The sequence below is a fragment of the Dipodomys spectabilis genome, unplaced genomic scaffold (assembly GCF_019054845.1).
Source record: "Dipodomys spectabilis isolate Male_0828 unplaced genomic scaffold, ASM1905484v1 ptg000039l, whole genome shotgun sequence".
Lineage (NCBI taxonomy): Eukaryota > Metazoa > Chordata > Mammalia > Rodentia > Heteromyidae > Dipodomys > Dipodomys spectabilis.
In genome coordinates, this window is record NW_024870716.1 from 9,035,124 (window position 1) to 9,056,209 (window position 21,086).

The following is a 21,086-nucleotide window of genomic DNA, read 5'->3' on the forward strand; positions in this document are numbered from 1 at the left end:
TCTTTTTTTGGGGGGGCGGTCTGGTTGTGGGACCTAAACTCTGGGCCTGGGCGCTGTCCCTCAGCTCTTGAGCTCAAGGCTAGCACTCTACCACTTGAGCCACAGTGCCACTCCTGGCTTTTTTCTTTTTTCTTATGTAGTGCTGAGGAATCGAACCCAGGGCCTCAGGCTTGCAAGACAAGCGCTCTACCAGTAAGCCACCTTCCCAGCCCCCCTTCCTTCTTTTCTTTCTTTCCTTTCTTTCTTTTTCTTTCCTTCCTTCCCTCCCTCCCTCCCTTCCCCTTTCCTTCCCTCCCTTCCCTCTCTTCCTCCCTCCCTCCCTTTCTTCCTTCCTTCCTTTCTTCCTTCATCCTTCCTTCCTTCCCTCCTTCCTTCCTTCCTCCTTCCTTCCCTCCTTCCCTCATTCCTTCCTGTCCTTTCTTTTTTTGTACCTCTCCTGGGGCTTGAACTCAGGGCCTGGGCTCTGTCCCTAAGCATTTTTGCTCAAGGCTAGCTATCACTTGTATCCTAACTCTACTTCTGGCTTTTTGGTAGTTTAGGAAGAGTCTCAAGGACTTTGCTGCTAAAGTGGGCTTTGAACAATGATAAGACCACAGCCTCCTGGCTTGCTAGGATTATAGCCAGGCCCCTGCTGCTGAGGCTGTCTTAGACCTCTCAGGTACCCAGAGTAATTTTTAAGTTTCTAATAGCTACAATCAGCAAATTTTAAAAAGAACCAAGAAATTGAATTTTAATAATTTTATTCAATGAATAATATCCAACATCACATCAGCACATCACTGAAATATTACTAAGGCAGTTGACATACTGTAGATATTCTATAATTATGTATTCTTATTTTTTGTATGCCATTTTTGCACTGTCTTTGCTGATTTTCAATTGTAGAACACCTTCATTTGTTCTACTCATGGTGAGGTTTTTTTTTTTTGCAAACTTTCAACATTATATTTTTCTTCTTTTTCACACTCATTACTATGTTTTCACTGCAATATTCTCATTGCAGCATGTTACAATACAAAAAAGAACATTCCCTGTTGCTGGGACAGAGTTCATTTTGAAAAAATGCATGACTGCATCAACATATAATGTTAAAAAATGAAATAATTCAAGAATAACATAAACCTTTTCCATAAATCAATTATGAAAAGTACTTCTTTAAGATATCAGAAAATAATGCAGTGAGCATCTGAATAAAGAAGCACTTCATAAAATGTCACTAATAAAACATGAACTATAAACCCTACCATCACTCCCATCTTCATTTTATTTTTCTCTTAATGGTGACCCATATCTGGGCCCCCTCCCTAACAACAAGTGGACTGTTAGATGTCCTTCAAGTTGAGGCCACTCCCAGCAGCCTTTGCTCTGTCTGGGATATGGATACTCCTCCCCAAATGCCACTCATTAAAGTAAGGCCTTAGACAGTGCTACCCATCATCATGCTATAAATACATTTTAGACAATAGAAGGCCATGTCTTTAGATGGTGATGATTTCAAATACATCATCTGCTTGTGGCTTATAGAAGAAAGGGAGGCAGGACTCTTCGCCCCCGTCTGTGGGCTCTTGCTGGGGCTGGATGGCAGGCAGCAGCGGCACAGGAGGCTCTGCAGTGGGGTTCTCCAGGGGCCCAGGCGCCCCAGCCTCTTCAGGGACAGGCTTCAAGCTTTCTTGAAGATGCATATCTTCACAGCCTTGCTGCTCCTCCCTGACCTTGGTCTTCAGGGGGACTGAGAGGTCTGAGGGGGCCTCGGTAGCAGGGGCCTGGGCGGCTGCCAGCATCATGTCCTGGCACTCTGTGCTCTCCCCTGTAAGGCGCAGCAACAGCTCCTTCAGCTCCTTCCTCTTCCTCCTCTTCTCCTGGGACAGCTGGCTCACACACTGCTCTTTCTCCTGACACAGCTTCTCCAGGACTTCTAGCTGTTCCTTGTACAGCACGATGGTCTCTTCCATGGTGGTCAGGTGTTGGGTCAGCTGGCTGCAGCGATGGTGGAGGTCATCCACGTGACTCTGGGGGTATCCCTTGCTGGCCAGGTCTTCGGGGAAGCAGATGTGCAGCTGCTTCTTGGGCGCCTGTGTGTCCTGCTTCCTCTTGCCGAACAGCCTGTGGATGCAGCGCTGGGGGAAGGCGGCCTGGCTCTCCAGCTTTCTCTGGCACTGGGCTGCCAGCTGACTCAGGCACCCGCAGCGGGCCTGCTGCTCCTGCAGCTGCCGGCTCATCCTCGCCTTCCTGCCTTCTGCGATGGACAGTGTGTCCATGTAAAAATCCCACATGCTCTGCGGGTTGTCTACGTCGTCTGGAACATTCACCTCATGGGGAGTCGCCTCCTCACCCTTGTCTTCGTCTTGGCTCAGGCCTTCATCTTCCCTGGGGAAAGCCAGGGCGCTCAGCTGGGCCCGCAGCTGCGCATTCTCCTGTCTTGTTGCTTCCAGACACTTCAGAGTGTCCTGTAACTTCTCCCTTTCCATCTGGGCCAGCAACTTGCTCTGCACCTGCTCCTGCTTCAGCTGCTCCATCAGATGGCTCTGATTCAGCAGGTGCTGCTGCAGGGCCTCCTTCTCTGACATCAGCTGCTGGCTGGTGGCCTTGTGCTGTTTGCAGGTGGCGCTCAGCTCCTGCACCTGGGCCAGGTACTTGTCATGCAGCTCCTGCAGATCCTCAGCTGCTTGGCGCTTGAACTCTGCCACGTCTTTTCCTTCTTTGAATTCCTCCTCCAGCTCATCCAGCTTCGCCTGCAGGGTTGTCTTCTCCTGCTGCTCTGTGTGCAGGATGCTGGCGAGCTCCCCCTTCTCAGCGCTCAGCCTCTGCAAGGCATCCTGCAGCTGGGCCAGCTCTTCTTTCAGCTGGCGGTTGTGCACCAGTGTGCGTTTCAAGGTCTCCTGTTCCTTCTCCATGGTCTCCAGGATCTTGCGCCGGTCCTCGGCATGCTGTGCCCATTCCTCAGCCTTCTTTTCCAGTATCCACAGCCGCTGCTGCTGCTCCAGGTTCTGGAGACTGAGGCTCTGGTTCTCCTCCACCTGGAGGTGAAGTTGCTCCTCCAGGGTCTTGAGCTCCTTCTGCAACTGCAGGGTGTGGGCCTGCAGCTGCTGCTCAGCCTGAGCTGGCCCTGCAGGCGGCTCTGGGGGCCGCAGCTCTGACAGCTGCTCTCTCAGCTCCACCAGCTTGCTCTCCAACTCCAACACCTGCCTCACCCCTTGCTCCTTCTCCTCTCTCAGCTGGCTCACCTGCTCTAGCAGCTGCTGGACTTTCTCCTTCCCCGTGGAGCTCTCCAGCCTCAGGTCCTCCGCAAAGGTGTCTCTCTCCTCCTTTAATTTTGCCACCAACTCCTTCATGTTGTTGAGTTGGCTTTCCAACTCTGCCCGCTCCACTAGTTCCTCTTGGAACTTGTGGATTTCCATTTTCATGTCGGCCTTCTGTGTCAGGAGCACTTCCAGCCTCTCCTGCAGCTCGGTGTTCTCATCCTCCAGGTCTTCAATACTTCTGGCCTTTTCCTGGAGCTGCAGCTTCACGCGATTCAGGGCTTTCATGAGCTCTATGTTGTTGTTCTCAGTTTCATTCTGCGTGGTGTTGACTGCAGACAATGTTGTTTCTAGCTCTGTTACGCGCTGCTGTGCAGCCTGCAGGCAGCTGGTAAGACCCTCCTGCTCCAGTGCTCTTTCATCGGCCTCTTGCTGCTTGTGGGCCAGGGCAGATTGTAAGTCTGCTTTTTCTCGAATCAGCATCTGTATCGACAGCTTGTGCTGCTCCAGCTCTGCTTTCAGGGCTTCGTGCACACAGGCCATCTTCTCCTTGTCTTTTCCCTGTTGATCCTGCAGCTCTTGGATCTCAATGCAGAGCTGCTGCTTTTGTATTGTGCTGGAGTCCAGGGCAAGCACCAGGTGTTGGTTGTGTCTCTCCAGGTCCTTGGTGTTATTGGGACCTGTGACGCTCTGGACCCTGGCAGCTGTGACAGTGCCCAGGGGAGGGGGAGGCTCAGGGTCTGCGTGGTCTTGGGCCGCACCCTTGAGTAAAGGACAGTCCCCAGCGGTGTTTGTCTTGGGGTTACCTCCCTCTTTCATTTTCCTCTTCTTGGATTCTCCAGGTCTAGCAGGACCATTCCTCTGCTGGTATTGTTGCAGTAGTTTCCTTCCTGCAGCTACTTTTTTTTCTCTTTTTTTCTCAGGCATCCCACCACTGGGACGGCGAAGGTGGGGGGGCCACATTCCCAGGCTGCCTAAACTCAACTCTGTTCTATCACCAGTAACTCTACCTCCAACTATTTCTCCAAAATTACCTCGATTCACCCACTCACCACTCACCACCACCTCTACCTCCTTCAACTCCTGTAGTTGTGTGAGCCAATAGAGGGGATCCCAGTGCTACTAGGCAGCATGGAATGTGGGCGTGGCCCCAAATCTTGTATCCCATTGGCCAAAGGGAAACATAACCAATAGGAGTGTGGCCAGAATCTTGTGATCCAAGCAGAATCAGTGTGTTCAGGATGAGAGTTGCTCCTGTGGCCCCTCCCCTACTCAGCCCAGCCCACTTGGGGGGATGGGATAGGACCATTTCTAGCTGGCATCCTGCTTAGCTGTACTGGAAACTTTTCATGACCATGACCTCCATCACACAATTGTATTCACTGAGTGATCTTGAGAGGTCATTCTCAGATCACTGCCCTAACCTCTCTAGTGCTGCAGAATCTCAGGCAACATTATCAGATCCCAGAGCTCAAGTGGTGAGTGAGTACTTGGCAGGAGAGAGAGTCTCTTTATAGGCCCTTTCCTCATTTCACAACTTAGCCCCATATTTTCATATCTTAGAATTTGCCTCTGAGGTGTTGGCCATCAATTCCCTCAAGATTGCCCTAGTTCCACAACTCCTCTTCACCTTCCTGGAAATATCCTGGTCCTGGTAGCAGATCTGATATCCTGTCATCTGGATCCAGTGCTGGATCCATTTCCTAGCTACTGCTCCTCTCCCACTTTTGGACCATGTTCCCATACGAGAAGGCATTGCTTTTAACCAGTTCTTTTGGGATTCTACTCCAGCAATGAATCCGAGCTGAAAAGTTGCCAGGGACCTTCTAACACCCCATTGATATGTGTATGCTTTTGTCTCACATCTGGACCCAACTGTAGCCCACCTTTTTCACCTGGTTTTAAGGTCCTCACCCAGTAGATCAGTGTAGTGATTACAGGTTAGGACTTCTCCCAAGGGCTAGAAAACCTCCAGGTCACACCTGACCAAACTAAGGCATCTGAGCAGCAGAATTTTTTTTTAATTTATTTTTTTATTTTTTGTGAACATACTGTACAGAGGGGTTATAATTACATGGGCAAGATAATGAGTACATTTCTTATCAAGCATTGCAGCCTCCTCCTTTGTTTGCCCTTCACATCCCTTCCCAGGCTCCAATCGCCCACCAAAGTTGTAAAATTCGTTTTCGACATGACAACTTGTACTTCTCATTGTTGCAACGGGTCCACCTGTATCCTTAAACGACTTGTTTTTCCCCCTCTCCTCTACAAGTTATACCCACATCAAATATAGTGAAAGCAGGGGTTATACTGTGGGGGAGGGACATACAAAGCTACAAAGAAATAATCTTACAAATGAGTTAGAAACAAATGCATGAAAGAAAAATACCTTTAAATACATATCTAAGGGTTCATTTTCCTAACATCACATTATCTGACCTTTTCTGCTTGACCCATACATATACTAGATATTGCAAATAAGGGAAACCATGGGACCTATGTTTCTTTGGGCCTGGCTTACTTCACTTAATATAATTTTTTCCAAGCCTTTCCATTTCCTAACAAATGGGGAAATGTCATTCTTTCTGATGGAGGCATAGAATTCCATTGTGTATACATACCACATTTTCTTGATCCATTCATCTACTGAGGGGCATCTGGGTTGGTTCCATATCTTAGCTATGGTAAATAATTGAGCAGCAGAATTTTGACTCCTTAGCCTGACTTTTACAATTAAACTCCTACTTAAGGCTTCATGCATATGCTTCACATCACATTTATATTTCTATATACATGCACATATAAATATATTTAATATGTAAAAATTTCGACATAGTTAATTATTAATTTATATTTGTATTCATTTGCATTTATTATAATATATTTATATTAGGTTATATTTGATTGTTAATTAATACATTGATTACAAATTTTAAATATATATAAATATATATTTGAAACTATATAGTTTGTTTTATATATATAGTATATTTTAAACTATATAGTTTAAAATATATAATATAGTTTAAAATATATATTGGGCTGGGAAGGTGGCTCAGTGGTAGAGTGCTTGCCTTGCATGCATGAGGCTCTGGGTTCGATTCCTCAGCACCACATAAGCAAAAAGAAAAAAGCCGGAAGTGGTGCTGTGGCTCAAGTGGTAGAGCGTTAGCCTTGAGCTGAAGAGCTGAAGGACAGTGCCCAGGCCCAGAGTTCAGGCCCTATGAACGGACCCCCCCAAAATTAATAAATGAATAAATAAAATATATAAATATAAACTATATATAAGTATATAGTTTAAAATCATAGGATGGGAATCTTGCCTATGTGTGGATCCCTTCCAAAACTCTGCCAAGTCATGGCTTCTTATTTCACTAAGGAAAGCCCACTGTCATTACTATGAACTTCTCCCATACTCTAAATCTTAGAAAACTAAAATTCTTAACAGTGCATTTGTTCCTGAACTGCATAGGTTGATTCTGCCATTTCCTTCCATGGTGTACTTTCTTTTCTTTTCTTTTTCTTTTGTTCTTTGTTCTTTTTTTTTCTTTTTTCTTTTGTCAGGTGTGGGGCCTGAACTCTGGGCACTTCCACTGAGCCACCTTCCCAGCCCCTTTCTTTCTTTTATACTCTGTTATACCCTTTGCTTTGACACTTTTGTGTGTATCTGCTTTCCATTCTTTGTTGGAGGCTCCAGGAATCTGGGATCATCACCTCTGCCAGCACCACTGGAAAAATACTATTTTTTAAATATATATCAAAACATATTTGCTTCATTTTCTTTCTTTTTTTCCTGGCCCAAATTAGTTAAGGAAAACCATAAATGGTTGGTGAAATAGATTTCCCAGATTACCTACTGGTAATTGTATCCGTCAAAGTTATCTTTCTTTTTTTTTTTTTTTGGTCCAGTCGTGGGCCTGAACTCTGGGCCTGGGCGCTGTCCCTCAGCTCTTCAGCTCAAGGCTGGCGCTCTACCACTTGAGCCACAGGCCACTTCCGGCTTTTTTCTTTTTTGCTTATGTGGTGCTGAGGAATCGAACTCAGGGCCTCAGGCATGCAAGGCAAGCGCTCTACCACTGAGCCACCTTCCCAGCCCCTCAAAGTTATCTTTCTAACAGAAAGGATAACTACAATGTTTTGGCTGTATTGCCCTGAAAGATAATGATTAGTGTTTAAATGATCTTAGCAATCTGTGTGTGTGTGTGTGTGTGTGTGTGTGTGTGTGTGTGTGTGTGTGTATTATTGAGTGTGTCAGTCCTGGACTTGAATTCAGGGTCTGGGCACTGTTCCTGAGTCCTTTTGCTTACTGTTAGTGAACTCTCACTTGAGCCATAGCATCACTTCTGGTTTTTCTGAGTAGTTTTATTGGAGATAAGAATCTCGTGGACTGCCCAGGCTGGCTTCAGTCTGGATTCCTCAGTTCTCAGCTTCCTGAATAGCTAGGATTACAGGTTTGAGCCACCACCTCTCGGCTTTGAGAGGTCTTTGTAATTTGTGGAAATCTATACACTGATAAAATTGAGAATCTGGTGGTAATATAAATTTCTATGAAGCATTATTTGGAAATTTGCTTCTGCATTAGGCCCTAAGGAACTAGGCTAAAAATCAAAATGCAGTTACTCACACTAGAAGTTTCAAGTCACCCAATTGAAACTACGCTTTTTTTTTTTTTTTTAATCTGACCTATGGAGAGTTCAGGATTAAAGAAATAACAAAGATCTCAACATACCAGTTTCAGCTGGCAAGATAATGAAGTTCCCTCTGCCTTAGCTCATACAGGTAGACAATCTGAAGTTAATTTTAACCTGAAGATAATTTTAACCAGTTACCTATTTTGCCCTCCATCTTGTCTCCCTGTTTCCACTCCACAAGCAAAGAAACATTCCAATGACCACTCTGCCTTGTGTTTTTTTGTGGGGTTTTTGCTCATCATTCTTTAGAACAGTAGATTACTACAGTGGTGAAACCAGAGTTTTCAGAACCCAGGCCTAAAGTCCACCAGTCTCAAGTTAAATCCAGCTACTGACCTACACATATCAAATGAAAAGATATGATGAAGGACAGAGAGAGGAGGGCATGCCATGGGAAGATAACACTTCAGACACAAGCTATACACTTAAACAGGGAAGTAGGCACAGAGGGCAACAGATATTCATAAGACAGTCCCAAGACACAGGTATGTTGAGAGATGATCAGAGGTGACTGGAGGTGGTCAGAGGGGGCCAGACAGTTCACTGACTCAGGCTGACTCAGGTGAGACCTAGTTATCCTAAGAGTTATTGGCAGGGTGGCAAGTGGTCTAGTCTTCTGCGGCTCCTCCTCTCTACCAAGATGTCTACAAAGTGACATCCTGGAGAAAATAGCTTGGTTCAAAGGACATAGCTACTATAATGGAGAAAACTGGGATGCCTAGCTTTTGTCCTGCTCTGCTTAAGTCATAATCCCAAGTAAGAAGTCAGTGTTTCTGTAGCAAAAGTACCTTCAAGCACTTCTTACAGTTACCATGATTTTTAAAAAATGTTTCCGAACCTTATCTTAGTGGATGTTTTGATAACAAGTAGATTTGCTTGGAGGGTAAGAAGCAAGTGTGTGGTAGGAGACGTTTATGTTTATCTGCTCTGATCAGACGTGGATTTCTTACTTGGTTCCATTAGACTTGTCCATGTTCACTGTGGAGCTTCTGGTGTCTGCTTAGTGGACACGGAAGCATTCACAGAGCCGTATTTTTCATTCACTTTTCCATTATGGTAAAAATTAACTAGCATTGTGAGGGGGTACTCTTATGAACACATTTGCTTTATAAATGGAGACACTGACATCAAGCCAATAACAGAGAAGCAGAAATAGAGGGTAAATTCACATACAGAACCTGACATACACAGAGCTGATTCTCAAAGCTGAGTCTGCAAGTTGAATTCACTGCTCCTAGGTTACCAGGAAAGAAAATTGAGATCCAAGAGGTTTTAAGCAATTTGCTCAAGGTTGACTAGTTAATTAGTACTGACTGGTACTATTCGGTTGGTGTTACAAGTCAGAAAAAGACATCCATATTCCCTAACTTCCTGGCTGATACACCAAATACAAAAAATTTAATGCAGCTAAATTGACTTCAGTCCTTCAGTCTCCCAAGAGAAGACTTCAGGCAAAAGACACACATAAGTAAAGGTGACAGCAAAGTTTATTAGAAAAAAATATGGCAGAAAAAGAGAGCACATAGGAGAGATATGCTATAGGAAGACTGCATTTTATCCTGATGGAGTCATCATCCTGATGTCTTTGTCATTATTGCACCTGGCTGTGGCTTAAACAGGAAACTTGGAGTTCTTGAAGACAGCTTTCAGGTTGGTGAATTGCTATTCTGTTTCCTGTAAGGTAGTAGCACCAAAGATTTTGTGTTTAGTCCTTATTTCTATTTATTTATTTAATTTTTGGTGCCAATTATGAGGCTTAAATTCCGGGCTTGAAGAACTCACACCAATATTCCTTGAACTCTTCAATGAAATTGAAAGTGAAAGTTTACTACCAAACTCTTTCTATGAAGCCATCATAACCCTCATCCCAAAACCAGGCAGGGACTCCTCAAAGAAAGAGAACTATAGACCCATTTCTTTGAGGAACATTGATGCAAAACTTCTCAACAAAATTTTGGCCAATCGACTTCAACAATTCATCCAAAAATTCATACACCACGATCAAACAGGATTCATTTCAGGGATGCAAAGCTGGTTCAATATACGCAAATCAATTAATATTATTCATCACATCAACAGGAGCAAGAATAAGAACCACATGGTTATCTCAATAGATGCAGAAAAAGCATTCGACAAGATCCAACACCCCTTCATGATGAAGGTTTTGGAAAAATTAGGAATCCATGGAACATTCCTCAATACAATAAAGGCTGTATATGACAAACCTACAGCCAGCATTATACTCAATGGTGAAAAACTAAAGCCATTTCCTCTTAACTCAGGAACAAGACAAGGATGCCCACTCTCTCCACTTCTCTTCAATCTAGTATTAGAATGCCTAGCTACAGCAGTAAGACAAGATGCAGACATAAAGGGGATCCAAATAGGGAAAGAAGAAATAAAACTCTCCCTCTTTGCAGATGACATGATCTTGTATTTAAAGAAGCCCATAGACTCCACTCCCAAATTACTCAAGCTGATTCAAAACTTTGGCAAAGTAGCAGGTTATAAAATTAACCCCCCAAAATCAATGGCTTTTCTGTATGCCAACAATGAGAAAAGTGTGGCTGAAATTAGGAAAGCAACTCCATTTGTAATAGCCCCACAAAAAATAAAATACCTAGGAATTAACTTAACTAAAGAAGTGAAGGACCTCTATGATGAAAACTTTAAAATCTTGAAAAAGGAAATCAACACAGAACTTAAAAAATGGCAAAACCTCCCATGCTCCTGGATTGGAAAGATTAACATCGTGAAAATGGCAATACTTCCCAAGGCTATCTACAAATTCAACGCAATACCTATCAAAATTCCACCCTCATTCTTCAAGGAAATAGAAGAGGCAATCCAAAAATTCATATGGAACAATAAAAGACCCCGAATAGCAAAAACGCTCCTCAACGGAAAGAACACTGCTGGAGGAATATCAATACCAAATTTCAAACTCTACTATAAAGCCATAGTAATCAAAACAGCTTGGTATTGGCATAAGAACGGACCTCAGGACCAATGGAATAGAACTGAAAACCCAGAAATGAACCTACAGATCTATAGCCATCTAATCTTCGATAAGGGAGCTAAAACAATAGAATGGAAGAAAGACAGCCTCTTCAGTAAATGGTGCTGGCAAAATTGGTTAACTACATATAGAAAACTAAAGCTAGATCCTTATATATCACCCTGCACCAGAATCAACTCCAAATGGATCAAAGACCTTGAACTCAAAGCAGACACTCTGAAAACATTACAAGATGGAATAGGAGAAACCCTAGGTCTCCTTGGCTCAGGCCAAAATTTTCTGAATAGAGACCCGGAAACACAACAAATCAAAGAAAGGTAGGACAAATGGGATTGCATAAGGTTGCAGAGCTTCTGCAGGGCAAATGACAGCTAGCAAGATCAATAGAAAGCCCACGGATTGGGAGAAGATCTTTACTAGCCATACAACGGACAAGGGTCTCATATCTAAAATATACTTGGAACTCAAAAAATTAAACCACCCAACAACAAATCCTCAAAAAAACAACTGCCCAATAAATAAGTGGGCGAAAGAATTAAAGAGAAGCTTCTCTGAAGAAGAAAGAAGGATGGCCAATAGACACATGAAGAAATGTTCAACATCCCTAGCCATAAAAGAAATGTAAATCAAAACAACATTGAGATATCACCTCACTCCGGTTAGAACAGGAAAAATTCAAGAACTCTAACAACAACAGATGCTGGAGGGGATGTGGACAGAAAGGAACCTTACTTCATTGTTGGTGGGAATGTAAACTTGTTCAACCACCTTGGAAAGCAGTATGGAGGTTCCTCAAAAGACTTCACATAGAACTCCCCTATGACCCAGCAATCCCACTTTTGGGCATTTACCCTAATGTTTACGAAAAAGACCACACTAAAGCTACCAGCACAACTATGTTTATTGCAGCATTATTTACCATAGCTAAGATATGGAACCAACCCAGATGCCCCTCAGTAGATGAATGGATCAAGAAAATGTGGTATATATACACAATGGAATTCTATGCCTCCATCAGAAAGAATGACATTGCCCCATTTGTTAGGAAATGGACAAACTTGGAAAAAATTATATTAAGTGAAGTAAGCCAGGCCCAAAGAAACGTAGGTCCCATGGTTTCCCTTATTTGTAATATCTAGTATATGTATGAGTCAAACGGAAAAGGTCAGATAATGTGATGTCAAGAAAATGAACCCTTAGATGTGTATTTTAATGTTTTTTTTCTTTCATGCATGTGTTTCTAACACATTTATAAGATTATCTCTTTGTTGCTTTGTATGTCCCTCCTCCACAGTATAACCCCTGCTTTCACTATATTTGATGTCAGTATAACTTGTGGAGGAGATGGGGAAAAACCAGTTGTTTAAGGATACAGGTGGACCTGTTGCAACAATGAGAAGTACAAGTTGTCATGTCCAAAACGAGCTTTACAACGTTGGTGCGGGGGGGGGGGGGGGGGGGGGGGGGGGGGAGAAGGATTGGGATTAGGGGGGGAGGGGGGAGGCTGGGAAGGGATGTGAAGGATAAACAAAGGAGGAGGCTGCAATGCTTGGTAAGAAATGTACGCATTATCCTGCCCATGTAACTGTAACTCCTCTGTACAGTATGTTCACAAATAAAATTAAATTAAATTAAAAAAAAAAAAAAAAAGAAAATGTGGTATATATACACAATGGAATTCTATGCCTCCATCAGAAAGAATGACATTTCCCCATTTGTTAGGAAATGGAAAGGCTTGGAAAAAATTATATTAAGTGAAGTAAGCCAGGCCCGAAGAAACATAGGTCCCATGGTTTCTCTTATTTGCAATATCTAGTATAGGTATGAGTCAAGCGGAAAAGGTCAGATAATGTGATGTTAGGAAAACGAACCCTTAAATATGTATTTTAATGTTTTTGTTTCTTTCATGCATGTGTTTCTAACACATTTATAAGATTATTTCTTTGTTGCTTTGTATGTCCCTCCCCCACAGTGTAACCCCCGCTTTCACTATATTTGATGTCAGTATAACATGTGGAGGAGATGGGGACAAACAAGTCGTTTAAGGATTCAGGTGGACCTGTTGCAACAATGAGAAGTACAAAATGTCATGTCAAAACCAGCTTTACAATGTCGGTGTGGGGGGGAGGGGGGAGGGGGGGTATGATCGGGTGGGGGGGGAGCGGGGAGGCTGGGAAGGGAGGTGAAGGGTAAACAAAGGAGGAGGCTGCAATGCTTGGTAAGAAATGTATGCATTATCCTGCCCATGTAATTGTAACCCCTCTGTACAGTATGTTCTCAAATAAAATAAAATAAAATTAAAAAAAAAAGGCTTCATGCATATGCTTCACATCACATTTATATTTCTATATACATGCACATATAAATATATTTAAAAAGATGAATGGGTAAAGAATATGTATATATGTATATATGCACACCTGTATACTAATATTGTATATATACACTAACATATTTTCAAAATATACTAAGGTATGAAAGTTATGCAAAGTTTAGAGAAACATGAAATCATGTCGTTTTAAAGAAAATGGATAAAATTGGAGAACAGCCTATTGAGAATAGTCAGGCTCATAAAACAAGCTATGGCTAGTTGCCTGGGGCTCATGCCTATAATCCTAGCTATTCCACAGGCTGATATGTGAAGATTCAGGTTTGAAGCCAGTGCAGGTGGACAAATCTGAGAGAATCCTCTCTCCAATTAATCACCAAAACAACTGAGAGTAGAGGAGTGGCTCAAGTGGTAGAATGGATAAACCTTAAATAGAAGAAGCTAAGAAAGAGCTCCCAGGCTCTGATTCAAGCCCAACACTGGGACACACACACACACACACACACACACACACACACACACACACACACACACACACAAACAAACAAAAAACAAACAATATTGTTTTTGTTCAAAAGTGGAAACTAGACCTAAAATACATTTACAATCATGGACAAATACATATATGTACATATACACACACCTGTATACATAATTGCATATATAGATAACTGAGACTTACTAAGGGCCTACTGAGGACAAAGAGAAAATAGAGGGTGCAAATTTTTGAAATACATTGCAAGTGCATGTGAAAATTTTATAAAGGACTATCCTGGAAGCTGTTAAGAGTAGGGGTGGAGTTGAGAAAACAGATTCTGTGTAGAGGTACTCCTGAGAGGGGTTTGGTCTTAAAGGTTGAAGTAGATTGTCAGCATGAATGAAGATAGAAGAATGTAACCTTTGCAAATTGTAGTAGGAAGGGAGTACATGCGTGTTCCCACCATCATAGGAACACACATGGAAATCTCACAATGAAATACCCCCTTCCTTGTGTGGCTAATGTATGCTAATAAAAAGAGTTTGGGGAAAAATAAAAGAGCAATATTTCCACCACTTCATTCTGATTACCATGGGCTACAATTCCAGTACAGAGTCAAAGAAAGAACTAACTCTCCCTACAGGAGAGAAGAGAGACTGCTTATTCACAGGAGAATAATCCTGGCAAGTGCTGAAGTAGACAACCACAATGCGTGTAGGCAATTCTGATCACATCTTTTCTGCAGTACGAGGACTGGGGTGACGATCATATCAGAGGAAGCTTGTACTTGTTTTCCTTTCGGTAGCACTAGTTTTGTGTCATGTTCCCACAATCTAGGCCAGTGGTGAACTGCAAACAAGAAGTTCCATATGTTTTGTGTTTTTAAGTTTGCAGGTCCTGGGGTCTCTTTGTGCTCAAGGCTATCGCTCTACCACTTGAGCCACAGTGCCACTTCAACTTTTTCTGAGTAGTTTATTGGAGATAAGAATCTCACTGACTTTTCTGCTGGAGTTAGTTTCAAACTGTGATCCTCAGATCTCTGACTCTTGAGTAGCTAAAGGCATGAGCCATGGGTGACCTGACCCAACCCATGTTATTTATTTATTTATTTAAATTTATTTATTTTTATTTATTTATGTCAGTTGTGGGGCTTGAACACGGGGCCTGGGCACTGTCCCTGAGCTCTTCAGCTCAAGGCTAGTGCTCTACCATTTGAGCCAGTGCCACTTCTGGTTTTCTAGTGGTTTATTGGAGATAAATGTCTCACGAACTTTCCGGACTGGGCTGGCTTTGAACCGTGATCCTCAGATTTCAGCCTCTTGAGTAACTATGATTACAGGCGTGAGCCACCAGCGCCTGGCCCCATATATAATTTTTAATTTTTTCTTTTTTTATATTTTTTTCCTCCCTCCTTTTCTTCCATTTTTTCTTTTTTTGGGGGGGCGGTCTGGTTGTGGGACCTAAACTCTGGGCCTGGGCGCTGTCCCTCAGCTCTTGAGCTCAAGGCTAGCACTCTACCACTTGAGCCACAGTGCCACTCCTGGCTTTTTTCTTTTTTCTTATGTAGTGCTGAGGAATCGAACCCAGGGCCTCAGGCTTGCAAGACAAGCGCTCTACCAGTAAGCCACCTTCCCAGCCCCCCTTCCTTCTTTTCTTTCTTTCCTTTCTTTCTTTTTCTTTCCTTCCTTCCCTCCCTCCCTCCCTTCCCCTTTCCTTCCCTCCCTTCCCTCTCTTCCTCCCTCCCTCCCTTTCTTCCTTCCTTCCTTTCTTCCTTCATCCTTCCTTCCTTCCCTCCTTCCTTCCTTCCTCCTTCCTTCCCTCCTTCCCTCATTCCTTCCTGTCCTTTCTTTTTTTGTACCTCTCCTGGGGCTTGAACTCAGGGCCTGGGCTCTGTCCCTAAGCATTTTTGCTCAAGGCTAGCTATCACTTGTATCCTAACTCTACTTCTGGCTTTTTGGTAGTTTAGGAAGAGTCTCAAGGACTTTGCTGCTAAAGTGGGCTTTGAACAATGATAAGACCACAGCCTCCTGGCTTGCTAGGATTATAGCCAGGCCCCTGCTGCTGAGGCTGTCTTAGACCTCTCAGGTACCCAGAGTAATTTTTAAGTTTCTAATAGCTACAATCAGCAAATTTTAAAAAGAACCAAGAAATTGAATTTTAATAATTTTATTCAATGAATAATATCCAACATCACATCAGCACATCACTGAAATATTACTAAGGCAGTTGACATACTGTAGATATTCTATAATTATGTATTCTTATTTTTTGTATGCCATTTTTGCACTGTCTTTGCTGATTTTCAATTGTAGAACACCTTCATTTGTTCTACTCATGGTGAGGTTTTTTTTTTTTGCAAACTTTCAACATTATATTTTTCTTCTTTTTCACACTCATTACTATGTTTTCACTGCAATATTCTCATTGCAGCATGTTACAATACAAAAAAGAACATTCCCTGTTGCTGGGACAGAGTTCATTTTGAAAAAATGCATGACTGCATCAACATATAATGTTAAAAAATGAAATAATTCAAGAATAACATAAACCTTTTCCATAAATCAATTATGAAAAGTACTTCTTTAAGATATCAGAAAATAATGCAGTGAGCATCTGAATAAAGAAGCACTTCATAAAATGTCACTAATAAAACATGAACTATAAACCCTACCATCACTCCCATCTTCATTTTATTTTTCTCTTAATGGTGACCCATATCTGGGCCCCCTCCCTAACAACAAGTGGACTGTTAGATGTCCTTCAAGTTGAGGCCACTCCCAGCAGCCTTTGCTCTGTCTGGGATATGGATACTCCTCCCCAAATGCCACTCATTAAAGTAAGGCCTTAGACAGTGCTACCCATCATCATGCTATAAATACATTTTAGACAATAGAAGGCCATGTCTTTAGATGGTGATGATTTCAAATACATCATCTGCTTGTGGCTTATAGAAGAAAGGGAGGCAGGACTCTTCGCCCCCGTCTGTGGGCTCTTGCTGGGGCTGGATGGCAGGCAGCAGCGGCACAGGAGGCTCTGCAGTGGGGTTCTCCAGGGGCCCAGGCGCCCCAGCCTCTTCAGGGACAGGCTTCAAGCTTTCTTGAAGATGCATATCTTCACAGCCTTGCTGCTCCTCCCTGACCTTGGTCTTCAGGGGGACTGAGAGGTCTGAGGGGGCCTCGGTAGCAGGGGCCTGGGCGGCTGCCAGCATCATGTCCTGGCACTCTGTGCTCTCCCCTGTAAGGCGCAGCAACAGCTCCTTCAGCTCCTTCCTCTTCCTCCTCTTCTCCTGGGACAGCTGGCTCACACACTGCTCTTTCTCCTGACACAGCTTCTCCAGGACTTCTAGCTGTTCCTTGTACAGCACGATGGTCTCTTCCATGGTGGTCAGGTGTTGGGTCAGCTGGCTGCAGCGATGGTGGAGGTCATCCACGTGACTCTGGGGGTATCCCTTGCTGGCCAGGTCTTCGGGGAAGCAGATGTGCAGCTGCTTCTTGGGCGCCTGTGTGTCCTGCTTCCTCTTGCCGAACAGCCTGTGGATGCAGCGCTGGGGGAAGGCGGCCTGGCTCTCCAGCTTTCTCTGGCACTGGGCTGCCAGCTGACTCAGGCACCCGCAGCGGGCCTGCTGCTCCTGCAGCTGCCGGCTCATCCTCGCCTTCCTGCCTTCTGCGATGGACAGTGTGTCCATGTAAAAATCCCACATGCTCTGCGGGTTGTCTACGTCGTCTGGAACATTCACCTCATGGGGAGTCGCCTCCTCACCCTTGTCTTCGTCTTGGCTCAGGCCTTCATCTTCCCTGGGGAAAGCCAGGGCGCTCAGCTGGGCCCGCAGCTGCGCATTCTCCTGTCTTGTTGCTTCCAGACACTTCAGAGTGTCCTGTAACTTCTCCCTTTCCATCTGGGCCAGCAACTTGCTCTGCACCTGCTCCTGCTTCAGCTGCTCCATCAGATGGCTCTGATTCAGCAGGTGCTGCTGCAGGGCCTCCTTCTCTGACATCAGCTGCTGGCTGGTGGCCTTGTGCTGTTTGCAGGTGGCGCTCAGCTCCTGCACCTGGGCCAGGTACTTGTCATGCAGCTCCTGCAGATCCTCAGCTGCTTGGCGCTTGAACTCTGCCACGTCTTTTCCTTCTTTGAATTCCTCCTCCAGCTCATCCAGCTTCGCCTGCAGGGTTGTCTTCTCCTGCTGCTCTGTGTGCAGGATGCTGGCGAGCTCCCCCTTCTCAGCGCTCAGCCTCTGCAAGGCATCCTGCAGCTGGGCCAGCTCTTCTTTCAGCTGGCGGTTGTGCACCAGTGTGCGTTTCAAGGTCTCCTGTTCCTTCTCCATGGTCTCCAGGATCTTGCGCCGGTCCTCGGCATGCTGTGCCCATTCCTCAGCCTTCTTTTCCAGTATCCACAGCCGCTGCTGCTGCTCCAGGTTCTGGAGACTGAGGCTCTGGTTCTCCTCCACCTGGAGGTGAAGTTGCTCCTCCAGGGTCTTGAGCTCCTTCTGCAACTGCAGGGTGTGGGCCTGCAGCTGCTGCTCAGCCTGAGCTGGCCCTGCAGGCGGCTCTGGGGGCCGCAGCTCTGACAGCTGCTCTCTCAGCTCCACCAGCTTGCTCTCCAACTCCAACACCTGCCTCACCCCTTGCTCCTTCTCCTCTCTCAGCTGGCTCACCTGCTCTAGCAGCTGCTGGACTTTCTCCTTCCCCGTGGAGCTCTCCAGCCTCAGGTCCTCCGCAAAGGTGTCTCTCTCCTCCTTTAATTTTGCCACCAACTCCTTCATGTTGTTGAGTTGGCTTTCCAACTCTGCCCGCTCCACTAGTTCCTCTTGGAACTTGTGGATTTCCATTTTCATGTCGGCCTTCTGTGTCAGGAGCACTTCCAGCCTCTCCTGCAGCTCGGTGTTCTCATCCTCCAGGTCTTCAATACTTCTGGCCTTTTCCTGGAGCTGCAGCTTCACGCGATTCAGGGCTTTCATGAGCTCTATGTTGTTGTTCTCAGTTTCATTCTGCGTGGTGTTGACTGCAGACAATGTTGTTTCTAGCTCTGTTACGCGCTGCTGTGCAGCCTGCAGGCAGCTGGTAAGACCCTCCTGCTCCAGTGCTCTTTCATCGGCCTCTTGCTGCTTGTGGGCCAGGGCAGATTGTAAGTCTGCTTTTTCTCGAATCAGCATCTGTATCGACAGCTTGTGCTGCTCCAGCTCTGCTTTCAGGGCTTCGTGCACACAGGCCATCTTCTCCTTGTCTTTTCCCTGTTGATCCTGCAGCTCTTGGATCTCAATGCAGAGCTGCTGCTTTTGTATTGTGCTGGAGTCCAGGGCAAGCACCAGGTGTTGGTTGTGTCTCTCCAGGTCCTTGGTGTTATTGGGACCTGTGACGCTCTGGACCCTGGCAGCTGTGACAGTGCCCAGGGGAGGGGGAGGCTCAGGGTCTGCGTGGTCTTGGGCCGCACCCTTGAGTAAAGGACAGTCCCCAGCGGTGTTTGTCTTGGGGTTACCTCCCTCTTTCATTTTCCTCTTCTTGGATTCTCCAGGTCTAGCAGGACCATTCCTCTGCTGGTATTGTTGCAGTAGTTTCCTTCCTGCAGCTACTTTTTTTTCTCTTTTTTTCTCAGGCATCCCACCACTGGGACGGCGAAGGTGGGGGGGCCACATTCCCAGGCTGCCTAAACTCAACTCTGTTCTATCACCAGTAACTCTACCTCCAACTATTTCTCCAAAATTACCTCGATTCACCCACTCACCACTCACCACCACCTCTACCTCCTTCAACTCCTGTAGTTGTGTGAGCCAATAGAGGGGATCCCAGTGCTACTAGGCAGCATGGAATGTGGGCGTGGCCCCAAATCTTGTATCCCATTGGCCAAAGGGAAACATAACCAATAGGAGTGTGGCCAGAATCTTGTGATCCAAGCAGAATCAGTGTGTTCAGGATGAGAGTTGCTCCTGTGGCCCCTCCCCTACTCAGCCCAGCCCACTTGGGGGGATGGGATAGGACCATTTCTAGCTGGCATCCTGCTTAGCTGTACTGGAAACTTTTCATGACCATGACCTCCATCACACAATTGTATTCACTGAGTGATCTTGAGAGGTCATTCTCAGATCACTGCCCTAACCTCTCTAGTGCTGCAGAATCTCAGGCAACATTATCAGATCCCAGAGCTCAAGTGGTGAGTGAGTACTTGGCAGGAGAGAGAGTCTCTTTATAGGCCCTTTCCTCATTTCACAACTTAGCCCCATATTTTCATATCTTAGAATTTGCCTCTGAGGTGTTGGCCATCAATTCCCTCAAGATTGCCCTAGTTCCACAACTCCTCTTCACCTTCCTGGAAATATCCTGGTCCTGGTAGCAGATCTGATATCCTGTCATCTGGATCCAGTGCTGGATCCATTTCCTAGCTACTGCTCCTCTCCCACTTTTGGACCATGTTCCCATACGAGAAGGCATTGCTTTTAACCAGTTCTTTTGGGATTCTACTCCAGCAATGAATCCGAGCTGAAAAGTTGCCAGGGACCTTCTAACACCCCATTGATATGTGTATGCTTTTGTCTCACATCTGGACCCAACTGTAGCCCACCTTTTTCACCTGGTTTTAAGGTCCTCACCCAGTAGATCAGTGTAGTGATTACAGGTTAGGACTTCTCCCAAGGGCTAGAAAACCTCCAGGTCACACCTGACCAAACTAAGGCATCTGAGCAGCAGAATTTTTTTTTAATTTATTTTTTTATTTTTTGTGAACATACTGTACAGAGGGGTTATAATTACATGGGCAAGATAATGAGTACATTTCTTATCAAGCATTGCAGCCTCCTCCTTTGTTTGCCCTTCACATCCCTTCCCAGGCTCCAATCGCCCACCAAAGTTGTAAAATTCGTTTTCGACATGACAACTTGTACTTCTCATTGTTGCAACGGGTCCACCTGTATCCTTAAACGACTTGTTTTTCCCCCTCTCCTCTACAAGTTATACCCACATCAAATATAGTGAAAGCAGGGGTTATACTGTGGGGGAGGGACATACAAAGCTACAAAGAAATAATCTTACAAATGAGTTAGAAACAAATGCATGAAAGAAAAATACCTTTAAATACATATCTAAGGGTTCATTTTCCTAACATCACATTATCTGACCTTTTCTGCTTGACCCATACATATACTAGATATTGCAAATAAGGGAAACCATGGGACCTATGTTTCTTTGGGCCTGGCTTACTTCACTTAATATAATTTTTTCCAAGCCTTTCCATTTCCTAACAAATGGGGAAATGTCATTCTTTCTGATGGAGGCATAGAATTCCATTGTGTATACATACCACATTTTCTTGATCCATTCATCTACTGAGGGGCATCTGGGTT

The 21,086-nt window shown here is 44.7% G+C and overlaps 2 protein-coding genes across 2 annotated transcripts; both read right to left on the reverse strand.

Moving 5' to 3' along the window:
- Positions 1-1,478: 1,478 nt before the first annotated feature.
- Positions 1,479-4,166, reverse strand: LOC122106213 (golgin subfamily A member 2-like). Its single transcript, XM_042677509.1, has one exon. It carries the CDS (start codon positions 4,164-4,166, stop codon positions 1,479-1,481), a length of 2,688 nt encoding a protein of 895 aa, XP_042533443.1.
- Positions 4,167-16,661: 12,495 nt separating this feature from the next.
- LOC122106214 (golgin subfamily A member 2-like) lies at positions 16,662-19,349 on the reverse strand. Its single transcript, XM_042677510.1, has one exon. The coding sequence runs from the start codon at positions 19,347-19,349 to the stop codon at positions 16,662-16,664; it is 2,688 nt and encodes an 895-aa protein (XP_042533444.1).
- Positions 19,350-21,086: the final 1,737 nt, after the last annotated feature.